The sequence below is a fragment of the Tetrahymena thermophila genome, assembly GCF_000189635.1.
Source record: "Tetrahymena thermophila SB210 genomic scaffold scf_8254788, whole genome shotgun sequence".
In the NCBI taxonomy this organism is placed as follows: domain Eukaryota; phylum Ciliophora; class Oligohymenophorea; order Hymenostomatida; family Tetrahymenidae; genus Tetrahymena; species Tetrahymena thermophila.
Window position 1 is genome coordinate 465,754 of NW_002476544.1, and position 23,185 is coordinate 488,938.

The 23,185-nt window shown below is 26.0% G+C and overlaps 4 protein-coding genes across 4 annotated transcripts; 1 reads left to right on the forward strand and 3 right to left on the reverse strand. All coding sequences in view use genetic code 6, as the record gives it.

Annotated features, from left to right (window-relative positions):
- Positions 1 to 75: 75 nt before the first annotated feature.
- On the reverse strand, positions 76 to 15,063 carry TTHERM_00263320 (chitin recognition protein; the record flags this gene model as incomplete). The annotated part of the gene is made up of 44 exons (XM_001009081.2): positions 76 to 890; positions 952 to 1,162; positions 1,225 to 1,389; positions 1,448 to 1,518; positions 1,573 to 2,008; positions 2,144 to 3,912; positions 4,169 to 4,378; positions 4,436 to 4,606; positions 4,658 to 4,933; positions 4,989 to 5,162; positions 5,218 to 5,493; positions 5,652 to 5,822; positions 5,878 to 6,141; positions 6,193 to 6,366; positions 6,414 to 6,683; positions 6,743 to 6,913; positions 6,968 to 7,234; positions 7,287 to 7,454; positions 7,506 to 7,772; positions 7,822 to 7,992; positions 8,045 to 8,308; positions 8,360 to 8,530; positions 8,588 to 8,851; positions 8,905 to 8,997; positions 9,055 to 9,075; positions 9,128 to 9,391; positions 9,441 to 9,611; positions 9,665 to 9,931; positions 9,982 to 10,152; positions 10,209 to 10,475; positions 10,526 to 10,696; positions 10,753 to 11,016; positions 11,067 to 11,237; positions 11,292 to 11,558; positions 11,613 to 11,783; positions 11,838 to 12,101; positions 12,151 to 12,321; positions 12,378 to 12,641; positions 12,692 to 12,862; positions 12,918 to 13,184; positions 13,236 to 13,406; positions 13,457 to 13,723; positions 14,034 to 14,474; positions 14,637 to 15,063. 44 exons carry the CDS (start codon positions 15,061 to 15,063, stop codon positions 76 to 78), a joined length of 11,937 nt encoding a protein of 3,978 aa, XP_001009081.2.
- A 1,559-nt stretch (positions 15,064 to 16,622) lies between these two features.
- TTHERM_00263330 (kinesin motor catalytic domain protein) lies at positions 16,623 to 19,063 on the reverse strand (the record flags this gene model as incomplete). Its single annotated transcript, XM_001009082.3, has 4 exons — positions 18,094 to 19,063; positions 17,681 to 17,889; positions 16,996 to 17,613; positions 16,623 to 16,943 (listed from the first exon to the last, which is right to left on the reverse strand). Exons 1-4 carry the CDS (start codon positions 19,037 to 19,039, stop codon positions 16,623 to 16,625), a joined length of 2,094 nt encoding a protein of 697 aa, XP_001009082.1. The 5' UTR covers positions 19,040 to 19,063.
- Positions 19,064 to 20,143: 1,080 nt separating this feature from the next.
- TTHERM_00263340 (Serine/Threonine kinase, putative) lies at positions 20,144 to 20,764 on the reverse strand (the record flags this gene model as incomplete). The annotated part of the gene is made up of 1 exon (XM_001009083.2): positions 20,144 to 20,764. The coding sequence occupies one exon, from the start codon at positions 20,762 to 20,764 to the stop codon at positions 20,144 to 20,146; it is 621 nt and encodes a 206-aa protein (XP_001009083.2).
- A 1,499-nt stretch (positions 20,765 to 22,263) lies between these two features.
- TTHERM_000263358 (hypothetical protein) lies at positions 22,264 to 23,113 on the forward strand (the record flags this gene model as incomplete). Its single annotated transcript, XM_012795897.1, has 2 exons — positions 22,264 to 22,923; positions 23,099 to 23,113. 2 exons carry the CDS (start codon positions 22,264 to 22,266, stop codon positions 23,111 to 23,113), a joined length of 675 nt encoding a protein of 224 aa, XP_012651351.1.
- Between the last annotated feature and the right edge of the window lie 72 nt (positions 23,114 to 23,185).

A 23,185-nucleotide genomic window follows, 5' to 3' on the forward strand; every position in this document is an offset into this window, starting at 1 on the left:
TATTTAAACAATATTTTTAAGTGATTGGTTATATAAAAAAAAGTAACATAAAATAATACTTATTTCTTTTAAGATTCACATAAAAAATATTAAAATAATTACCATAATTAATATATTAAGACTTAACTTTTATTTATTTGTTGTGTTGTTTGTTGATGCATTTTATTTATCTTGTATACATTTACCTGTTGAATCAATTGTTAAAAAGCAAACACAGTCATCGGAGATACTACTCTTCGAAAATCCCTATTAAGTGCATGCTATCATATTAGCTGCACAGTAACCTTTTCCCACAGAATCACATTAAGTAGGATATGAGCATATTTAATTACTATTAGTAACAAACCCTAACTAAATACATAAAGTAGGACATTAGCTTTATATTTCTTAGCATTTGGGTACTTTACAAGAAGAGGATTAATTTGAATCCTAAATAAATCCATAATTTGAAATACAATAAGAATCTTTTCCATAACAAATATTTTCATTATAACAGTTTTAATAAGTAGGAGTAGTACATGATAGATCTAAAGAAGATTTAGGTATTAATCCAAATTAGGTCACACATAAAGAAGTAGCCACACACATTCCACTATTAGAGCTATTTAAGCAAGAATCAATTGTTGTTTAAACACAAACACCATCATTTTTTGTAGGGTCTTGTATATATCCTTATAGTTAGCAGGCTACAAATTCTTTTGCACATTATTTACCAGTCAAACAATTAGTAGGAAATTCGCAAAATAATCCTTAATTTGATTTAACAAAACCCATATTTATGCAATATTTGGTTGTTATTGCAGGGTCACAGTTATTTTATGTAGGATCATAACAATCAATTGCAGTAGGAATTTTACATGTAGTTGGATTAGACTAATCACTTATAAATCCTATAAATAAGATCATAAAAATAAATATAATTTAAATTTATTTTTACTTATTTTTAAATACCTTAAAGTGTGCAGGCAGTTATATAAGGTGCACACATTTTTTATCCTAAACAGTTTGTAGGATATTAGCAAGTCTTTTAATTTTACACTTGAACATACCCTTTTTAACTACAAGGACTTTCTTGGTAAGAACAAAGTTATTTTGTTTAATCTAAACACTGTTCATCTGTAGGAGCAATACATGAGTCGCTGCTATCACTCTTTATATAACCCTATTTTTGATATATATTTATTAAAAATGAATAATATTTTTTAACTTCAATTATTTATTTACAAGCAATATGCATGCTGTAATGTTGCTTGCACACATACCTCTTTATGATAAGCAATTATTAGGTACAGTGCATAAATTATTAGTAGGAACACTGATATCTCTTATCCAACCTCTAGAAGGGCAAGGAATATTTCCTTTTCTACAAAGATACAAATTATTCTGGTTCTAATATAATAAACAAATTTTAAATTAAAAAAAAACATTTTTTATTTTCCTTGATTACAATGCATTGATCATCTGTTGGACTTATGCAAGTATCGTCAGTTGGACTCTTTAAGTATCCACCATACAGACCTTATTAAAAATATATGAATGTAAAAAATAAAATAATTAGAAAATTAAATATACATGCAGTAAGATTTGCTCCACATTATGGATTCTATTAGTCTAAGCAGTTTGGTAAAACGCAGAAATAGTCTGTAATCTTATTTTTTACTTGTACATACCCTTTTTATCCACAAATATTTACAGGAAGACCTGGCCTGCAAAGAGATTGTGTGTTGTCTAAACAATCAGCATCAGTAGGTGTAGTACAAGAATAATCAGTAGCAGATGTTACATAACCTTAATACTTGCAAGCTGTTAAATTAGGAGCACATTAGTAACCTGTAAGACAATTCGCTGGAGGTAAGCAGGTATTATTATTTGGATTTTTAACCCAGCCTCTTCCAGTACAAAAAGTTGAGGTAGCAGAGCAAAGCTATAAACCTGTTGATGAAGATGCTGCACAATCATAGTCTTATGGATATTAGCAAGAATCATCAACTTGACTTTTTACAAAACCCTATTTTAATAAAAGATATATAAATTAAAAAGTTTAATAAATAGTAATTATCTAATAAAAATTTGATCTCATTAAAATTAAAAATAAACATTTTTAAAAAACATTTAGATTATTAATCTTCTTATAAAAACTTACTTAAGAAGTGCAAGCTGTAAATTATACGGAGCACCATTCACCTTTAAGACAATTAGGAGACTAACAGGTAAAATTATTAGGTCCAGTGGCAATCCAACCTTTTAAAATGCAAAACGAGTTAGGCACGCATGCAAAAATATTAGAAGTATTCATGCAATCCGAATCTTCTGGAACTATGCATTGATTAGAAGTTCCTTATACGTATCCAAATTTATATTAACAAGCAGTAATAGTAGAAGAACACTGGTTTGATAAGTTAATGCAGTCTTGTTAATTATTATATGCACAAGAGTATTAATTTGGTTGAGTAGTTAATTACCATCCCTTTTAAGAGCAAACAAAAGAAGGCAAACGGCATGCAAATAAATTTTTATTTTGGTCATCACAATCTGCTTCTGTAGGAACAATACAAGTGTTATCAGAATAATTTTTTATCAATCCTTGTGTGTATTAGCATGCTGTTAATCCATAAGAGCAATTAGGTCCCACTAAGCAATTTGAAGGTGAAGTACAAGTATCATTTGAGGAGCTCTTTTGATATCCTATTGATACGCAGTATTAATTTCCAGATTTGCACAAATATAAGTTATTAGAATTCATGCAGTCAGAGTCTGATGGAATTATGCATTTATTTGTTGTTGAATCTGGAGCATAACCATAAACAAATTAGCATACGGACATAGATGGACCACAGTCTGAACCAACAGCACATGTGCTTGGTGGTACACAGTAGTCATTAACAGTATCTTTTACCCAACCAAAGCTTTAACAGAGAGAAATTAGAGAATCAGAAGAGCATTAATATTTATTTAATGTTGTATTACTACAATCATAATTGCTTGGTGTTACGCATTTATTATTACTAATGCTCTTAACATACCCCAGCTTGTAGCAAACTATCTTTGTAGTACCACATTAAAAACCTGTAGTGCAACTAGCAGGAAAAACGCAGTTATTACCTGAAGATGATTTTACAAAACCAATGTTGAGACAATTTTATTAGTAGATACCTGTTCTGCACAGTTATGTATTTTATGGATTTTTACAATCATCATATTATGGGATCATACATTAAAAATTAGTTGATGAAGTTGGTATATATCCATTATAAAGACAAGCTTAGGAAGCCTAATTGCTGCCACATTACTGCCCAGATAAGCAATTACTTGGTACTTGGCATTAACCAGCTGTAGAACTATTCAAAACATAACCTAACTAAGTGCAGAAAGGATTACCTGTACGGCATACATATAAGTTTGCTGAATTGAGGCAATCAACAACTGTCGGTTAAACACATTAATTCGAAGTAGTGCTTTGTATATATCCAAAATAGTAAAGACAAACTACTAGTCCAGAAGCACATTAATTATTTATGGTACAATCAGTGGGTAAAACACATGTGTCGTTTACTTAGCTTTTGAAAAAACCTAGATTTGTACAATATGTATTACCTACTTTGCATGCATATAATTAGGTATTATCATTGCAGGTATTAATATCAGGAGCCACACAAGTATTGCTAGAGGAATTTTTTATTAAACCAAAAGTAAATTAGCAAGCTGATTTACCAGGGGCACAGTCATTTACCCCTGTGCAAGAAGTAGGTAGATTACAACTATTATTTGTTGATGATTTAATATATCCTTTACTAGTACAAAAAGTTATATCAGCCCTGCATAAAAAAGGATTATTTACTGTATCAGCACAATCGTAATCACCAGGAACAACACATATATTATTAGTGCTTGAAAGATATCCAATATATTAGCCTTTTATATTTTATTTTTTTTAGAATGAAAAGAATAAAAATAAAACAAAATTGAAAATAAATAAAATATTTTATTAGAAATGATTATATGAAATATATTTAAAATGAGTTTAAATTTATAAATTATTTTGTGTCAATATAATTCTAATTACTATTTCAATAATGTAAGAAATATTTTAAGTAAATAAATAATTTAAAATAAATATTATTTAGTTGGTAAGTTGGTTAATTAAAAATATATTTAATAATTTATTTACATGCTGTTAATCCATTTCCACAATATGGCTAATTTAAACAATAAGATGGAGCAACACAGTAAAAAGAATTTTAAACTGAAGTTTATATAATCCATCCTCTGCTAGTACAAAATGTAATATCAGAGCGGCATAGATACGTATTTGAGGTATTAAAGCAATCAGAATCCGAAGGCACAACGCAGTTATTTCCTGAAGAAGATTTTATATAGCCTATTTTCAAATTTGAAAAACAGATTTTAAACTATTTTTGAGAGAATAATAATTTACCATAATATTAGCAAGCTGTATATCCTGATTAGCATTAGTTTCCTGATAAGCAATTGGAAGGTACTACACAAGAAAAATTTGTTGAACTTACTGCTAGCCAATTTTACTACCTACAAGCAAATGTACTTAGTCTACATGCAAATATATTAGTTTAGTTAGAGCAATCAGAATCTATTTAAAATAATTTTTCTTTTATATATATAATATCTTAAACTAAAATACCTGTTGGTTAAATGCATTAATTAGTGGTAAAATCATTGACTAATCCATAAACATATTAACAAGCTGTCAGTCCCTATTAACAACTATTATTGGATTAGCAATTAGTTAATGTTGGTGCAGTACAATAATATTAATTAGTTGCTGTTGTTTAAATATAACCCATAAGCATGCATGTATTACTTGATTAAGCGCATGCATACTAGTTACTTTATAAAAGACAATCTGAATCAGTTGGAGTTATGCAAGTCCCTGGGTTAGTTGTGCTAGAAACGAACCCTAAATAAATATTTCAATAAATAATGATAAATAAGAAAAAAAATTTTTAATTTACCTAAATATGGGCACGCAGTCTATCCTGAATTACAATAAGAAGAATTCAAGCAATTACTTGGAATAGAACACGTATATTTATTAGCATTAATATTTTTAGGCCAACCTTACTTCTAACAAAAAGAATTAGAATTCTAACATGCATAAATATTATTTGTATTCACACAATCAAATGCTATTTTAAAAGTAAAAGTGTATTAACAAATTAATTTTTTCAAATTATATTTTACGAGTTGGAATAACACAGTCATTCGAAGACTAGCTCTTGACATATCCATATAAATATTAACATGAAGATTGCTAGTATTAACAATAATTTAATCCCGTATTAGTACACTAAGCTTAGAGAATAGGTATGCAATACAAATTTGAAGTGCTAGCAACAATCCATCCATAAACATTACAGAAATTTGTAGTTTAAGCACAAGCGTAAATATTTGAAGTGTTGCTACAATCTTAAGTTGTTGGAATTTTACAGCTATTATTTGAACTGTTCTTAACATATCCTAATTTATTTAAATTAAATGATAAATAATTTTTATAAAATTTATAAAAAAATAATTTTTAAATGAAGTTTTTGATTGAAAAATTTATTTTTTTTAAATGCCATAAAAAGAAAAATACATTAACTTCTTTTTAAAATAAAAAAAATTAAAAAATTTACCTTAATATAAGCAAGCTGTATATTGAGATGAGCAGGCACTACTATTAGTTGAACAATCTGTAGGTAATACACAACTACCATTTGAATTACTCTTCTTGAAATATAACTACCTGCAATAAGATGTTGCTGAATTACAGCTGTAAATTTTAGTTGAATCAAGACAATCAGTAGCTTTATTAGTTAGATAAAATATTATTAACTATTATTAAAAAACTATAAATTTTACTAGATGGTGCCAGACAGTTTCCATTTTGATCATAGTTAAATCCATATTAATACACACAAGCTGTTTCATTTGAACTGCAAGAAGGAGATTACTAGCAAGTGCTTGATGATGGAGGAACACAGTAAAAATTATTAGCATCTTTTTACCATCCATATAGAATACATTAGTTTGTAGACTAAGCACATGCTAATGTATTAGCTTGATTTAAACAATCTGATTAAGATGGTACAATACAATCATTAGAATTTTGACTTTTAACAAAACCTAATATACAAATAATTAAAATATCAGATTAAGAAAAATAATAATTTATACCCTAAACTGTACAAGATTGGTATGAAGGCGAACATAGACCTGCTCCTACTTGTCCACAATTTGATGGCACTTTACAAGAGTCATTTGGTGTATCTTGTTAAAAATTTATTTATCTACAGTAATGGGTTGCCAATCTGCACCCATATATACCAGCCAAATGCTAGCATTAATAACCTAATTATAAAAAAATGTTTAAAACATTATTTTAGAGAATTTATTACTATTTGGAATAGAGCAAATATTATTAGAATTTACTAATCCATACAAAAAGGAACATGCATTTCCATCATTTAAACATTATGAAGAACCTTAACAAGCACTTAATGTGGGTGGATCACAATAATAATTATTTGAATTACTATTTTTAACCCATCCAAATTGTTAAACACAATAATTAGTTAAAAGAGCACATGCATATAAATTAGTTTATTATTAGCAATCATAAGAAGTTGGTTGTTAACAGTTATCATTTGAAGAGGTTTTAACATATCCTAATTTATTTATTTTTTTTAAATATTGAAAAAATACATTTTTTAATTAATAAAAAAACCTTAATAAGTGCAAGAAGTGTAAGCCGCAGCACACATATTTAAATCTGTAAGGCAAGTTGTTGGAAGTGTGCAAGTTTCATTTGATTAATTCTTCAAGAAGTTTTATTATCCACAAAGAGTTGTTTAATCTCTACAAGCGTAAATATTTTAAGTATTTAAGCAATCAGCAGCTAATAATAAAATATAATATAGATATAAAAATAATTTCAAAAATTTTAAATTACGGTATGGTTAACTACAAATATTAGATGATTTTATAACAAATCCATAATACCAAACACAAGCTGATTCATTTGATGTACAATGTGAGCTTCCTGTACATGAAGCTATACTTGGAGGATTACAGAACTATTATGTAGTGTCTTTGACCCAACCATATTAGGCTACACACATATTTGTTGACAATGCACAAGCATAAGCGTTAGATTATTTGCTACAATCTGAAGATAATGGATTAACGCAATTATTACTTGAAGTGTCTTTGACATATCCTTCAAAATTTAATAAATATTTAATATTTAAAGCTTGAAATAGAAATTATACCTTAATAAGTGCAAGAATTATATCCTGGAGTACACAATCCAGGATCTGTTAAACAAGTTGTAGGTAGGGTACATGATCCACCTGAGCTTAACAAAAAGTTTTATTATCTACAAAAAAAGCCATCTAATCTACAAGTATAGATGTTTGAAGTATTAACACAATCAGAAGCTTTAGAAATAAAAAATACTTAAAATTAAAAGAGGTTATTAATTTATTTACGCTAAGGAATGTCGCATTTACCATTAGTGTTATTAATATATCCATATAACCATACACATGCTGATTCATTATAATTGCAATTTGAAGTATCAAAACAAGAACTCGAAGTTGGGGCTACGCAATATGAAAATGTTGAATCTTTAATCCATCCATATTTATTTACACAAGTATTAGATGACATAGCACAAGCATATATATTTGTTTGATCTGAACAGTCTGAAGATAGAGGTTCAATACATTAATTGCTTGTAGTACTTTTAACAAATCCTATATTTTATTTGGTTTCATAATTTTCAAAAAAAAAATATAGTTATACCTTAATATGTGCATGAAGTATAACCAGGAGTACATTTATCTGAAGCTGAAAGGCAAGTAGTGGGTAATTTACATGTGTAATTAGGGCTATTTTGTTCAAAATTTTACAAGCGACAAAAAAAATTTGATGCTCTACAAACATATAAATTGTTGCTATTTATGCAATCAGAAGCTTTTATAATTTAAAATGTTAAAATTATTTTATTATAATTAATATTAATTACGAGCAGGTGTATCACAAACGCTACTAGAATTATTTATATATCCATAAAGCCAAACACAAGCTGATTCACTCTAACTGCAATTGTTCGTACCTTAACACTAAGCTGAAGTAGGAGGAGTACAATATGAAGAATTTTAATTAATCCATCCATATTATTGAACACAAATATTTGTTGAACGAGCACATGCATAAAGATTAGACTGTTTTTCACAATCTGAAGAAAGAGGAGCTACACAATTATCGCTTGTTGCATTTTTGACATAGCCTAATTTTATAAATGTAAAATCATATATTTATTTTATTAAAAATGTCTTACCTAAGTAAAGACAAGAAGTATAACCCGAAGCACACATATTCTAATCAGTTAAACAAGTTGTAGGAAGATCACAAGTGCTGTTTGAGTTATTTGATTAAAAGTTTTATTATCTGCAAAAAAAGTTTGAGTTTCTGCAAGCATACAAATTACTGCTATTTACACAGTCAGAAGCTTTAAAAATTCAATAAAGGTTAGTTATTTATATTCTAATAATTTTAAAAATATTACGTGAAGGAATATCGCAAACACTATTAGAATTATTAATATATCCATATAACCAAACACAAGCAGATTCACTTTAGCTACAGTTATTAGTGCCCTAACATTAAGCTGAAGTAGGAGGTGTACAAAATGAAGAATTTTAATTTAGCCATCCATATTATTGAACACAAATATTTGTAGATAAAGCACAGGCATAAATATTGGACTATTTTTCACAATCTGAAGAAAGAGGAGCTACACAATTATCATTTGCTGTACTTTTTACATAACCTAGTTATCAATTAGTTAAAATTAGATAAATTTATCAAATATTACTATCTTACCTTAATAAATACAAGAAGTATAACCAGAAGCACACATATTCTAATCAGTTAAGCATGTAGTAGGGAGAGCACAAGAACTATTCGAATTATTCACTTAAAAGTTTTATTATCTACAAAAAAAAATTGAATCTCTACAAGTATATAAATTACTACTATTAACACAGTCAGAAGCTTTTGAAATTTAATAAAAATAAGTTTTTATTCTAAATTAAAAAAAAATTACGTGAAGGAATATCACAAACTGCACTAGAGTTATTAACATATCCAAAAAGCCAAACACAAGCGGATTCACTTTAGCTGCAATTGTTAGTTCCTTAACATTAAGCAGATGTTGGAGGAGTACAATATGAAGAATTTTAATTTAGCCATCCATATTATTGAACACAAATATTTGTTGTTAGAGCGCATGCATAAAGGTTTGATTGTTTTGCACAATCTGAAGAAAGAGGAGTTACACAATTATCACTTGTTGAACTTTTTACATAACCTAATTTTCAATATTTTAAAATAAAAGAAATTTACCAAAGATATCTTACCTATATAAAGACAAGAAGTATAATCCGAAGCACACATATTCTAATCAGTTAAGCATGTTGTAGGAAAAGCACAAGAGCTGTTTGAGTTATTTTGTTAAAAATTTTATTTTCTGCAAAAAAAATGTGAATCTCTGCATGCATATATATTACTACTCTCAGCACAATCAGAAGCTTTATAAATTTAATAAATATTAATTATTTTATAAATAAATTAAAAAAAATACGTTTAGGAATATCACAAACACCACTAGAGTTATTTATATAACCGTAAAGCCAAACACAAGCAGATTCGCTTTAACTGCAATTGTTAGTACCTTAACATTAAGCTGAAGAAGGAGGAGTACAAAATGAAGCACTTTAATCTTGTATCCATCCATATTTTTGAACACAGATATTTGTTGTTAAAGCACATGCATATAAGTTAGATTAATTTTCACAATCTGAAGAAAGAGGAGTCACACAATTATCATTTGTTGAGCTTTTAATGTATCCTATTTTTATTCAAATCAAAAGTTAAAGAAATTTAACTTATGTTTCTTACCTATATAGAGACAAGAAGTATAACCAGAAGCACACATATTCTAATCAGTTAAGCATGTAGTAGGAAGAGCACAAGAACTATTAGAGTTATTCACTTAAAAGTTTTATTATCTACAAAAAAAACTTGAATCTCTGCAAGTATATAAATTACTACTATTAGCACAATCAGAAGCTTTTGAAATTTAATAAAATTTAATTATTTTTTTAATATAAATCTTTAAAAATTACGTTAAGGAATATCACAAACACCACTAGCATTATTAATGTATCCATACAACCAAGCACAAGCAGACTCACTTTAGCTACAGCTATTAGTACCCTAGCATTAAGCTGAAGTAGGAGGGGTACAAAAAGAAGCAGTCTAATCTTTGATCCATCCATATTATTGAACACAAATGTTTGTTGCTTGAGCACATGCATAAAGATTGGATTAATTTGCACAATCTGAAGAAAGTGGAGTTACACAATTATCACTCGTTGAACTTTTTACATAACCTAATTTTAAATATATTAAAATCAAATTAATTTATAAAAAATTTTATTACCTAATTCAAGACAAGAAGTTAAACCCGAAGCACACATATTCTAATCTGTTAAGCATGTAGAAGGAGGAGTACAAGAGCTGTCAGAGTTATTTGGTTAAAAATTTTATTATCTGCAAAAAAAGTTTGAATTTCTGCAAGCATATAAATTACTGCTATTCTAGCAATCGGAAGCTTTTTAAATTTTATAAAAATAAGTTTTTTTTTCCTAAAATTTATAAATAAATTACGTTAAGGAATATCGCAAACACCACTAGAGTTATTTACATATCCATAAAGCCAAACACAAGCAGATTCACTTTAGCTGCAGTTGTTAGTTCCCTAACATTATGCAGATGTTGGAGGAGTACAATATGAAGAATTTTAATTTAGCCATCCATATTATTGAACACAGATATTTGTTGTAAGAGCACATGCATATATATTAGTTTGTTTTTCACAATCTTAAGAAAGAGGAGTAACACAATTATCGCTTGTTGTACTTTTTACATAACCTAATTTTTAATTAATAAATATCAAAGAATTTTTAATTAGACTTTTTTACCTATATAAAGACATGAAGTATAACCAGAAGCACACATATTCTAATCAGTTAAGCACGTAGTAGGAAGAGTACAAGAACTATTTGAGCTATTCACTTAAAAGTTTTATTATCTACAAAAAAAGCTTGAATCTCTGCAAGCATATAAATTACTGCTGTTTGCACAATCAGAAGCTTTAAAATTTAATAAAATTTAATTTTCTATTATAATTTTTAAAAATAAAATACGTTAAGGAATATCACAAACACCACTAGAATTATTTATATATCCATATAACCAAACACAGGCAGATTCACTTTAACTGCAGTTATTAGTGCCTTTGCATTAATCTGAGGTAGGAGGGGTACAAAATGTAGCACTTTAATCTTTTATCCATCCATATTATTGAACACAAATATTTGTTGATTGAGCACATGCATATGTATTAGATTATTTTTCACAATCTGAAGAAAGAGGAGTAACGCAGTCATCAGTTGTTGCACTTTTTACATAACCTAATTGAAAATATTTAAATACCAATCAGAAATGTATTATCCAAACTTTTTTACCAATATAAAGACAAGATGTATAACCCGAAGCACACATATTCTAACTAGTTAAGCACGTAGTAGGTAGACTACAAGCACTATTCTAGGTATTTGGTTAAAAGTTTTATTATCGGCAATAAAAATTTGAGTTTCTGCAAGCATATAAATTACTGCTGTTGGCACAATCGGAAGCTTTTGTAATACAAAGATAATTTTATTTATAATTTATAATGGTTAATTAATTACGTTAAGGAACATCACATACTCCACTAGAATTATTAATATATCCATATAACCAAACACAAGCAGATTCACTTTAACTGCAGTTGTTAGTTCCCTAACATTAATCTGAAGTTGGAGGAGTACAATATGAAGCATTTTAACTTATCCATCCATATTATTGAACACAAATGTTTGTTGGTCGAGCACAAGCATACATATTTACCTGCTTTTCACAGTCTGAAGAGGTAGGAATCACGCAATTATCATCTGTTGCGCTTTTAATATAACCTAAATCAAAATTAGTAAAAATGAAAAATAATTAACAAAATTATCTTACCAATGTATAGACATGAGCTATAACCTGAAGCGCACATATTCTAACCAGATAAGCATGTAGTAGGAAGAGCACAAGCACTATTTGAGTCATTTGGTTAGAAATTTTATTATCTGCAAAAAAAATTTGAATCTTTGCAAGCATATAAATTACTATTGTTTGCACAATCAGAAGCTTTTTAAGTTTAAAATAATGTAGATATTATTTAAATATAATTTTTTAAAAATTACGTTAAGGAATATCACAAACACCACTTGAGTTATTAACATATCCATAAAGCCAAACACAAGCTGATTCACTTTAGCTGCAATTATTAGTTCCCTAGCATTAAGCAGATGTTGGAGGAGTACAATATGAAGAATTTTAATTTAGCCATCCATATTATTGAACACAAATGTTTGTTGCTAGAGCACATGCATATATATTCGTCTGCTTTTCACAATCTGAAGAAAGAGGAGTGACGCAATTATCATTTGTTGTACTTTTTACATAACCTAATTTTAAATAAGTAAATATCGAAGAAGTATAAGTTAGGATTTTTTACCTATATATAGACAAGAAGTATAACCGGAAGCACACATATTCTAATCAGTTAAGCAAGTAGTAGGAAGAGTACAAGAACTATTCGAGTTATCCGGTTAAAAGTTTTATTATCTGCAAAAAAAACTTGAATCTCTACAAGCATATAAATTACTATTAACCACACAATCGGAAGCTTTTGAAATATAAAGAGATAATTTTTTTTCTTTTAATTTTGAATAGTTAATTACGTTAGGGAATATCACAAACACCACTTGAATTATTTATATATCCATATAACCAAACACAAGCAGATTCACTTTAACTGCAGTTATTAGTACCTTTGCATTAAACTGAGGTAGGAGGGGTACAAAATGCAGCACTTTAATCTTTTATCCATCCATATTATTGAACACAAATACTTGTTGATTGAGCACATGCATATGTATTAGATTATTTTTCACAATCTGAAGAAAGAGGAGTAACGCAGTCATCTGTTGTTGCACTTTTTACATAGCCTAATTTTAATTTTATCTAAATTAGAAAATACTTCAAAAAATTATTTTAACCTTAGTAAAGGCAAGAAATATAGCCAGTAGCACACATATTCGAACCAGTTAAGCATGTAGAAGGAAGAGTACAAGTATTACTTGAACCATTTTATTTAAAATTCTATTACATGCAAAATGTACTTAAATTGCTGCATGCATATATATTATTTTAGTTCAAACAATCAGAAGCTTTTAAATAAAAAATATATTACAACTTATACTAATTTTAAGTTAATTACGTTAAGGTTAATCGCAAATATTATTTGAATTATTTATGAATCCATAATAATAAACACAAGCATGTTCATTATTAACACAATTTTAACTTCCTTAACAAGATTATTATGTTGGTGGATTGCAAGTGAATGAATTTGTTTCTATAACCCATCCAAATGAATTTACACAAGTATTTGTAGGTAAAGCACATACATATTTATTCTACTTGTTGTTGCAATCAGATTAGGTTGGAGTTACACATGCGTTACCATCTGAATTTAACACATACCCTAATATAAAAAACAATTTTTTTGATTCAATTAAAATTATGAAGAATAAAATGAGTATAATAATAAAGTAAATAAGAGATCTCACAGTAAGGAATACTTAAAATTGAATTTATTTCATTTTTTTATGAATAAATAATTCCCTTTATAAAAAAAAAATGATATTTTTTAATTTATCATGTTATAGAAGGATTCAGAGCCTAACGTTAAAAAGTTATTAAATTATTTTGATATACTTCACGCGTTAGTATTATAATTAGAAAAGAGATTCTTTGCTTTAATCAATGTAAATCTATTTAATAATTATAATTACCATTAAATAGACATGCAGTTTAAGTTTACTAACATTTATCCTTATTCAAGCAATCAGTATCTATAATACAAGAACTATCTGTACTATTTTTCACCCAGCCTTAAATACTACAAAAAGAACTTGAATTTGCACAAGTATAGGGAAATAAACTATTTTTGCAGTCTAATGGACCTGGCTTTTTACACATCTAAGAATCAGTATCTTAAATATACCCATATGCATATGCACAAGCATCAGAGTTTTAAGAACATGATCCTGAAGTTGTAGTGCAATAGCTCTAAGAAGGGGCATAACAACTGTAATCATTATTTTATACTCCTTACAGCCAACCATTAGTAACACAAAAGCCTGTTGCAGAATAGCAGGCATAAGAATTAGAATTTTTATTACAATAATCTAATGTTGGTGTTGTGCAGTCTCCATTAGAGTCAGGAACGTAACCTAAATATAGACCTTTTAGATTATTTATTTTAAAAAATATTATAATAAAAGTTTTTAAAGTAGAAGTTTAAATTTCAGTATCCTTTTAAAAAATATATTCATTTTTATCTCTAAAAAAACTATGTTTTTATAGAGTAATCAAACAATCATTTTATTTCTTACACTTTGTCAAAGGTAATTAGCAGTTTCCTGTGGTTGAACAGTCATCTACTGATATACATTAGTTTGAAGAATCAGATTTAGCAAAACCTCTAATTTAGCAAACATAGTTAGTAGAAGCACATAAATTTCCATCACCTACTGAATTATTAGCACATTCATCATCTGTCGGTTTATGACAATCTCCACTGCTTGAAATTGTTGTATATCCGTATGCCAAGCATCTTGTTTTATCACCAGTGCAATTTGCGGAGTTATCCTATAAGCACTCGCTCTCATTTGGATCTCTACATGCTCCAGAACTAGAATCAGTAATATAACCTACGTTAAGACAATCTGACGTGCACGCAGAATCAGAAATGCACGTATCTGAAACTACTAACTTCAGTAGGGCTAAAAATAAAACATTAAAAAGAATAGATATTTTCATCTTACAATTCTATGATAATTGTTAAAATAATTAAAAGGAATTCTTTAATATTATGAATGATTATGATTAATCAAAATTTTTGTTTCTTTTGTTATTCAACTATTACAATTATTATTAAAAAAGAATGGGTTTATTATTTTTTTTAGATTATTCAACCTAAAATGCGTTAAATATATAAAACAGTAACAAGAACTTCATTTTTAAATAAAAAAATTTATTGTATCTAGATTTATAATCTTATAAACTCATTTAATTGTATTTTCCATTTACTTATTTTAATAAAAGTTAATGATTTGGTTGATTTATTGACATAACTTTATTTATCATATAAAAATAACATTTTTTAATTGGAGCCAATTAGCTTAGAAATTTAAAAAATTTAGTTATTTAAAATCTCTACTTTCATTTTGTCAATCATTGAATAGAATAAAAAAATTTTAAAACATAAAAATATTTGTAATTTAAATTAGTTGTCCTTCTGATTTAAAATCTTTTAAAAAATAAATATAGATATTTTTCTAGTTTTAACTAAAACCTTGTTTTAAAATTACATTAATAAATATTTTTAACCTTAAATTTCAATAACTTTTATAAATCAAAAAGAAAATTTTAATTTTATTGATATAGACAAATGAATTATAAAAATGTTAACTCCTTATAAAAATCATGTTACTTTATAACTGATCCTAACTTAGTTATTAATCAAATTCGAAAAAATTTATTCAGTATCTTTTAATTATAATAAACATTACTACAGTATTAATAAATAAATTCGATTATTAAGAAGTAATGTAAATTTAAAAAAACTAGGTATTAATTGTTTAAAATTAATTCAGAAATTTAAAAAAAGGTAATAAATTTTTTGTAACTAATATTTAAAATTGTTTTTATTAAATTAATAATTTCTAATATTGTGAGCTATTTTACACAGTAAAATTCTTCTCAAATTCGAGAAACAAATGTTTTGATATTATTAAACCTACTTTATATCAAAAAAATTTAAAAAAAAATAATACCTAAAGTCTTTTATGTGAATGTAGTGATCTTAATAATAATCTGTTTATTTTATGGATAAAAAAAAATCCTATCAAATCTTAGTTTACAGATGGAGTTGTACTTATTTTATGAGGAATTATAGTATTTATATTAAAAGTAAAATTATAAAAATCAAAGATTAAATATTTTTATTAAATCTATATATTTTATGTTAAACTAATTTACATAATATTTTTTCATTCTTTCTTTTTAAAAAATTTTCAATAATAAATTATAAATTTTTATAGCACTTTTTGGCGCTTTTGCTCAAAATGTAATTATCAAATTTAATTAATAGCTATCAAAAATGATATTTTAACTCTTAATCTTCTTTTTAAACACATAATTTTACTTATTTTTTACATTTGCAATTATTTAAAATGATAAATAATATTAAAAAAATATAATTTAGACTTGATAAATATATTTTTTGTCAATATCAAATAAGTGATTTTTTTATTAAACTTAATAAATAGTTTTTTTAAAATAAATTATAACTAGATATTTAAAAAAATTATTTTTAGTCAGATTTAATTTATTTAACTTTTAGATCTCTTTTTAGTTTTTACAAATTAAGTATTTGATTATTCAAAATTTTGTTTAAGAGGATCATTTTTTCGTTAAGCATATTCTTGCTTTTTTATTTCAGTTGTGTAAAAAAACTATTCTCTAATAGGTCCTTGCTCTGTGTATACAAAATAAACTTTTGAATCTTGTTCTAGATCTTCAGATTAAATTTCTTTAAGGGAAACTTAACTTTCATCAGATCTTCTCATATATTTACCAGTCAAATTTTGAATAGGATATACCCAATTTTGTTATTCTTCACTATACATAGCTTTCTCCTAATTTTATTTAATGATGAAAATAAGACTAATATTAAAAAAAAATATTTACTGATAATCTTTTTAATTCTTTTTAAGGAATGAAATAATCTAAGATAAATCTTTTTAATTTTAATTCTTTCTGTAAGTCTCTGTAACTTTCTTATAGCTAGTCTATTTCAGAAACATAAAATTCATCAATATCTTTATTTTATTATTAAATTTAGCACAATCTATCAAATAAAAGATTTATTCTTTTCTATTTTTCTTATTTTTCTTCAACTTGGTTCTTAAATTTCATGTTTATCTCTAATATAAAATCTTCATTTTATTAGATTTGTAAAGCTGCTTAGCGATCTCTTTCATTTGCTTATTGCAATTCTTTATTCAGTTATCTTTCGTTTTCAAGAACTCTCTACATAGTTTCTTCTCCTTGTATTACTTTATGTTACATTTTCTAAAGTTTACCAAGTAGTTTTTATTATTGCTATTTTTATTATTGCTACTTTTGTTCTTTTTCCTGAAGCTAATAAATAAGCTGCTACTTTTCTTTTTCCTGTAACTACTTATCTTCTTCTATTTTCTTTACTTCATTTTCATAGTTATTTTCAATATCAGATTTTTGTTATTCAAGTTTTTGTTTCAATTTTATAATTTCTTCGTCATCATATTTAAAAACAATTTTTTCTATCTAATAAATATTAAGTTTATTAAATCTTAAAACTATTTTCTTTTTAATAAAAAAATATCTGAATTACCTTTTTAACTTCAGCATTCATATTAAAATCTCCTCCAGTTTCAAGTAAACCTGATAACTACTATTTTAAGCTAGATATTTCCTCTTAAAATTTTCTTATCATTGCTTATTTGGGATCCTCGTTAATTTAAGCATGATTTTATATTGATTTCGCTCTGTGAGCATATCTTAAAGTAGATATTGTTTCATCTTAGTTATAATCAGCAGGACCTGTTAAAAAAAAAAGTACACACAATTTATAAAAAATATTAAAAAGTTAATAAAAATTCTTTTAAAGGAAAATTTATAAAATAAATGGTTTGATTAAACTTTCGCTATTTCAGAAAGAAATTATTTTTGTAAAATTAAAGATTATATTAAGAATTTTAATAATAAATTTTAATTTGTTATGTTTTATTTTAAATCGCTTGTTACCAATATTAGCGATCATCACAGTTTTGGTGTTGCCACCTAGAGAGTCTTAAAGAATTCTAGTCAATTTAGAATCTCTATATGGAATATGAGAAGCTTTAGGATCGATGAGAGAGGAAATAACATTACCTAAAGTAGTTAAACTTAAGTTAATATATACTCCTTCTTTAAAACGAGAGCCTGTTGCTTGAGTTTTACTTTAACGTTCAGATCCAGCGAGGTCAACTAAATTTAACTTACCTACTTTAATATGGTTTTCCCCATTCACAACATCGCACCTCTCAATAGTTACAGAAAGGATAGAGTGAGAACGAGATGAACATGAACTCATTTTAGTTTAACCAACTTTACGATTCAAAATACCTTGCTAAAATTTATCATTTAATTCCTATTCATTTTAAACTAAAAAACTAGTTAAATCTTTCACAAAGACGCCAGTCTCTGCTTTTTCTCTTAATTCTAATTTTTTATTCTTGGTGGAAAGCAAGTCTTAAATCTCTTCATTATATAATTCAAGAAAACTAACATGTACTAAAAATTAAGTGTTTGGCGAGCCTTTAATAGAGTGGAAAATATGTTCAAAAGCCCTAGGAATGATACCTCTTTCATTAATTGGCTCATTTCTCCCTTAAATAGTATGCGTTTTTCCAGTACCAGTTTAGCCATAAGCGAAAATTGTTCCATTGTAGCCTTCTAAAACGCTCTCAACAATAGGGTAGGCAATACATTTATACACAACCTCTTATTAAATATCAGGTTCGAAAACTTAGTCAAATGCAAAAATCCTATGTTGTTCAGCTTAATCATGCTTTTGTTTGATTTATATTTCTCCTCTTTGAGGGTTTACAGAAACAACTGAACTTCTTTCATTTTATATTTCATCATTATTTAGGGGTCTGCATCTTACAGCTACCTTAAAGCATTCGCTGTTGTTTTTACTTGTAGTCATGATTTTATCTCTTTTTTTTATTCTAAAAACATTTTAAGAACAAATAACTTTTATTCCTACTTGATTATATATCGATATATTTTTATTAAAATCTGATTTGTATTTTTCTATATTTAATTCAATATTGATAAAATCTGATTATAATTTTCGATATGAAATATATTTCTTCATTAAGATACCAAATTCCAAATTAATCTAAAAAATATTTTTCTATTAAAATTTTTTTTGCAGATTAATAGACGAATGAATTCCAAAAAAAAATTTATTAAAATCAAGCTAAATTATTATACAAATAGTAAATTTATTTTATTATTTTATAAAGTTTAAATTGTCTAAATAAAATCTTTTTAACTGAGATTTTTATTTTTATTTTCTATTAAAAGATATTTTTGTTGTTTAATTTTAAAATTATTATTTTAAATTCAAACGAAATAATTTATTTGAGTTTGATTCTCTTTAAATACCAATAGCTAAGTTTATTTAAAATTTTATTATTACTTAAATACTAAGAAGAAATGATTATAATTTTTAATTCAAAATTATCAAAATTTGAGAAAAAAATAAATTTGTTTTTAATTGCTTATCTATTTTATGCAAATTTAGCTTGAAGATACCCTTTTTATTAATTTGATGAATAAATTTATTAAAAGATATTTTTGACACAAAATAATTTTTTTTATTGCTTGGTTAATTTTATTCGATTTGTATATCGATTTATTGATTCATATTTTTTAAATTAATCAAATTTTATTTATGATTTTCTTACATAAGTTTACAACAAAAAAACATTAAATTAACTACTGATGCTTTTAAAAATCTAATTAATTTTTTTTTAACATTTAATTTGGGATCATTCTTTGAAAAAAGTAAATTTTAAGATTAAATAGAAGAGCATATTAAAAAGGATTAATAAGTAATTGAATAATCTAATAAACATATTATAAAGACATGTATTTTAATCACACAACTTTTTTGAGTATTTAAAATCTTATATAACTTTTATTATTTAAAATATTGTAAGTGTTACTGAGCTAAATCTATTAATTTGATTTATTTAATTACATATTAATTAATATTAATTACATAAGTTTACAATCAGATGGATCATAATAATAAAGATATAAAACAGAGCGAAGCATATGAAATTATCACAAATAGATGAGTAGTTTAAACACAATTCTATCCTCTTATTGAGGAGTAGCCATCTTAGCAGACAGTACAGTCACTCCCAGATATTGATTAAAAATTATCTCCACATAATAAGCAAGGTTCTCCGCTTAGTGAATAATGATTTTATGGACAATTGATACAGGGAGATCCAGCTACTGAGGTTTGATTATTGGGACATGCATCACAATCTGCACCATTTTAAGAAAATTAATTGTCATCACAAGGTACACAAGACGAGCCACTATTTGAATAGTAGTTATTTGGACAGACTTAACAAGGTCCCCCACTTATTGAGAAGTAATTTTTTTAGCAAGGCTGGCAATTTTACCCTCCAGTTGATGAATAATTATTTTAGCATGGTTGGCAAAGCCCTCCTGATGTAGAGTAGTAATTATTAGGACAAACAGTGCAATCACTTAATTATTTTGCACCTTAATTACTTGAATAGTTGCTTGGACAATTAGTACAAGACGTAGTACCATATTAACCTGCTGGGCATTAGGAGTATACTAATGATATTATTGAAGCTTGAAAGCATAAAAATATAGATTTCATTAAATTTGTTTTTTTCACTTATTTTTAGGATAAATAATTAAAATTGTAAATGCTATTTGCTTATTTTCTGGGTTAGTGAGTTTAATGAAAAAATTAATTATGTTTAAAATGTAAAGATTAATCTAACTAAAGCTTAAATAATTGAAAAAGAATGAATGCAAGTTAAATAATAAGTCTATAGTTTATAATTTTTTCTTTTCTAATTAGTCAAATTTTTAACAAATAATTGAATACCATGAAATATTTGTTACAATTATTCTTTATGTCCAACATAGATTAGCTATAAAGCTTAATTATTTTTTTTCTTCTAAATGAAAAATTGATTTAAATAACTTTTTTACTAAATTAGTTTTCTTGATAGACTTTGCTCATGTATAATATAAAACTTAATTACAGTAATATGGTTTGATAAGACTTAATATTATAAAAAATAAAATTCAAGCAAATATGCTAATTTGTAATAATTACAACTAAATACTTTAATTTCATCCGCTTCTAATTCCTATTTGCTGAAAAATTATTTTTTTATATTTATTTATAAATTTGTTATGATAGATTGCAATCAATATATTGCATAGAATAAAATTTTCCTAAACTCTGTTAAATTCACATTTAACTTTTATCTCTTTAAATAATTTTTAGATAAAGCTAATGTGTATGGTTTACACTACGTTGGTTTGGGTATTTTCCTTCTATTTTAAAATGATTCTATCAAAATATCATTTTTTTTTCTTCAAAAATTCTTTCTTTATTATTAAAAACAAAGTGGTTATTATTTTTATTTTTGGACATTAATATCCTTTATTTTTATTATAATGAGATTAATCTGCTTAAGCCTACATTTATTAGGAGTTACTTTTTAACCCTACTCAATACCATTTACTAAATTCTAAAAAAATAGGCAAAAATGAAAAAATATTATCCTATTTTATTCATTTTTTTTGACTTATGCATTTTGCTTTTTTTAATCATGAATTATATAACAATAAACTAACTCAGGTAAAAAATAGATTATAGATTTCAATTTAAAACCAGAATTTTTATTTCTTTTTAACGATTTTAATTGAGGTTATTTTAATATGTTCTTAAAAATTTGCTTAAATTTTAACCAGTTTTTGCCAAAGTTGCAGCCATTATAATGCGTTTGTAAAAGTTGATTTACCCTTTCAGCAAATTAATAATATTTAGGTATTATTACAAATAATTACTAGCTAATTATTAATAAATAAATTATATTACTTTTTTATATATTTTAGTTCAATTTTATTTAAAAATGTTCATATTTTTTTGAAAAACCTATCACAAGAGCTTCTTCAATTTCATTTTGAAAAAACTGCATTTTAGTATTTTAGAAAATAAACAATTTTAGTTTTAATAAAAATAATTTATTGACTTAGGAATTCTTCTTAGTTTTTGCTCAATTTCTAAGTTAATTAAATTTTTTAGTAATCCCGAAATAAATTTTAAAAATCATTATTATTTTTATTATATTATTAAGAATGAGTAATGGAATAAAAATCCATCACTTTTCCTGGATCAAGTAATGGATTTATTTGTAAAATATTTTAGGAAAAAGATAATAAGAAAAATTTAAGCATACTTTTGAAAAATACTACATTTAAGTTGATTATGTTACAAATAAATAATAAAGATTAATTTATAATAAGAAGAATAACAAGCAGCTTTTTTTAGTTCAAACAATCAGACAATCATGTATAAAATCAAAATAGAATAAATCATAAGAGCCTTATTAATACTAGAATATGTTGTAGATGAACAGCTTTATCCACTTACAGATGAATATCCTGATTAGCAAGGAGTGCAAGGCTATCCTCCGATAGATTGAAAATTATCACCGCATAAAATACATGGTTCACCATTTGAAGAATAATAATTATTGGGACAATTCTAGCAAGACTAGCCTGAAACAGAAGTTTAATTAAGGGGGCAGGCTTGACAGCCCTGTCCACTAACTGAATATTAGTTATTATCGCAAGGCATACAAGCTGATCCAGGGTTAGAATAATAATTAGCAGGACATGCAGTACATGCTGAAGATGTAGTAGAACCAGCTGGGCTTGAATAATTAGCTTAGCAATTAGTGCATGAGCCAGTAGTTCCATATGTTCCAGCAGGGCATTAAGCTTTAACCAATATAAGTAAGAATAAACTTCCAAAATATATTTTTAAATTCATTTGCTTATATAATTTTAGGTAAAAATGAATGTGTGTGATTGTGTGTTCTTTGTTTTTTTATTAAAATTTGAATATTTTTTTCCAAGTCTTTAAAATATCAGATATGAGTATTTTATAAATATATTAATAATTATTAAGGAAATTAGTCTTTGACTCTGTTTTTACCTGAAGGGATATTTATCAGTGTATTTCACGCATCAAAAGCATAAGCATACATTTTATTCA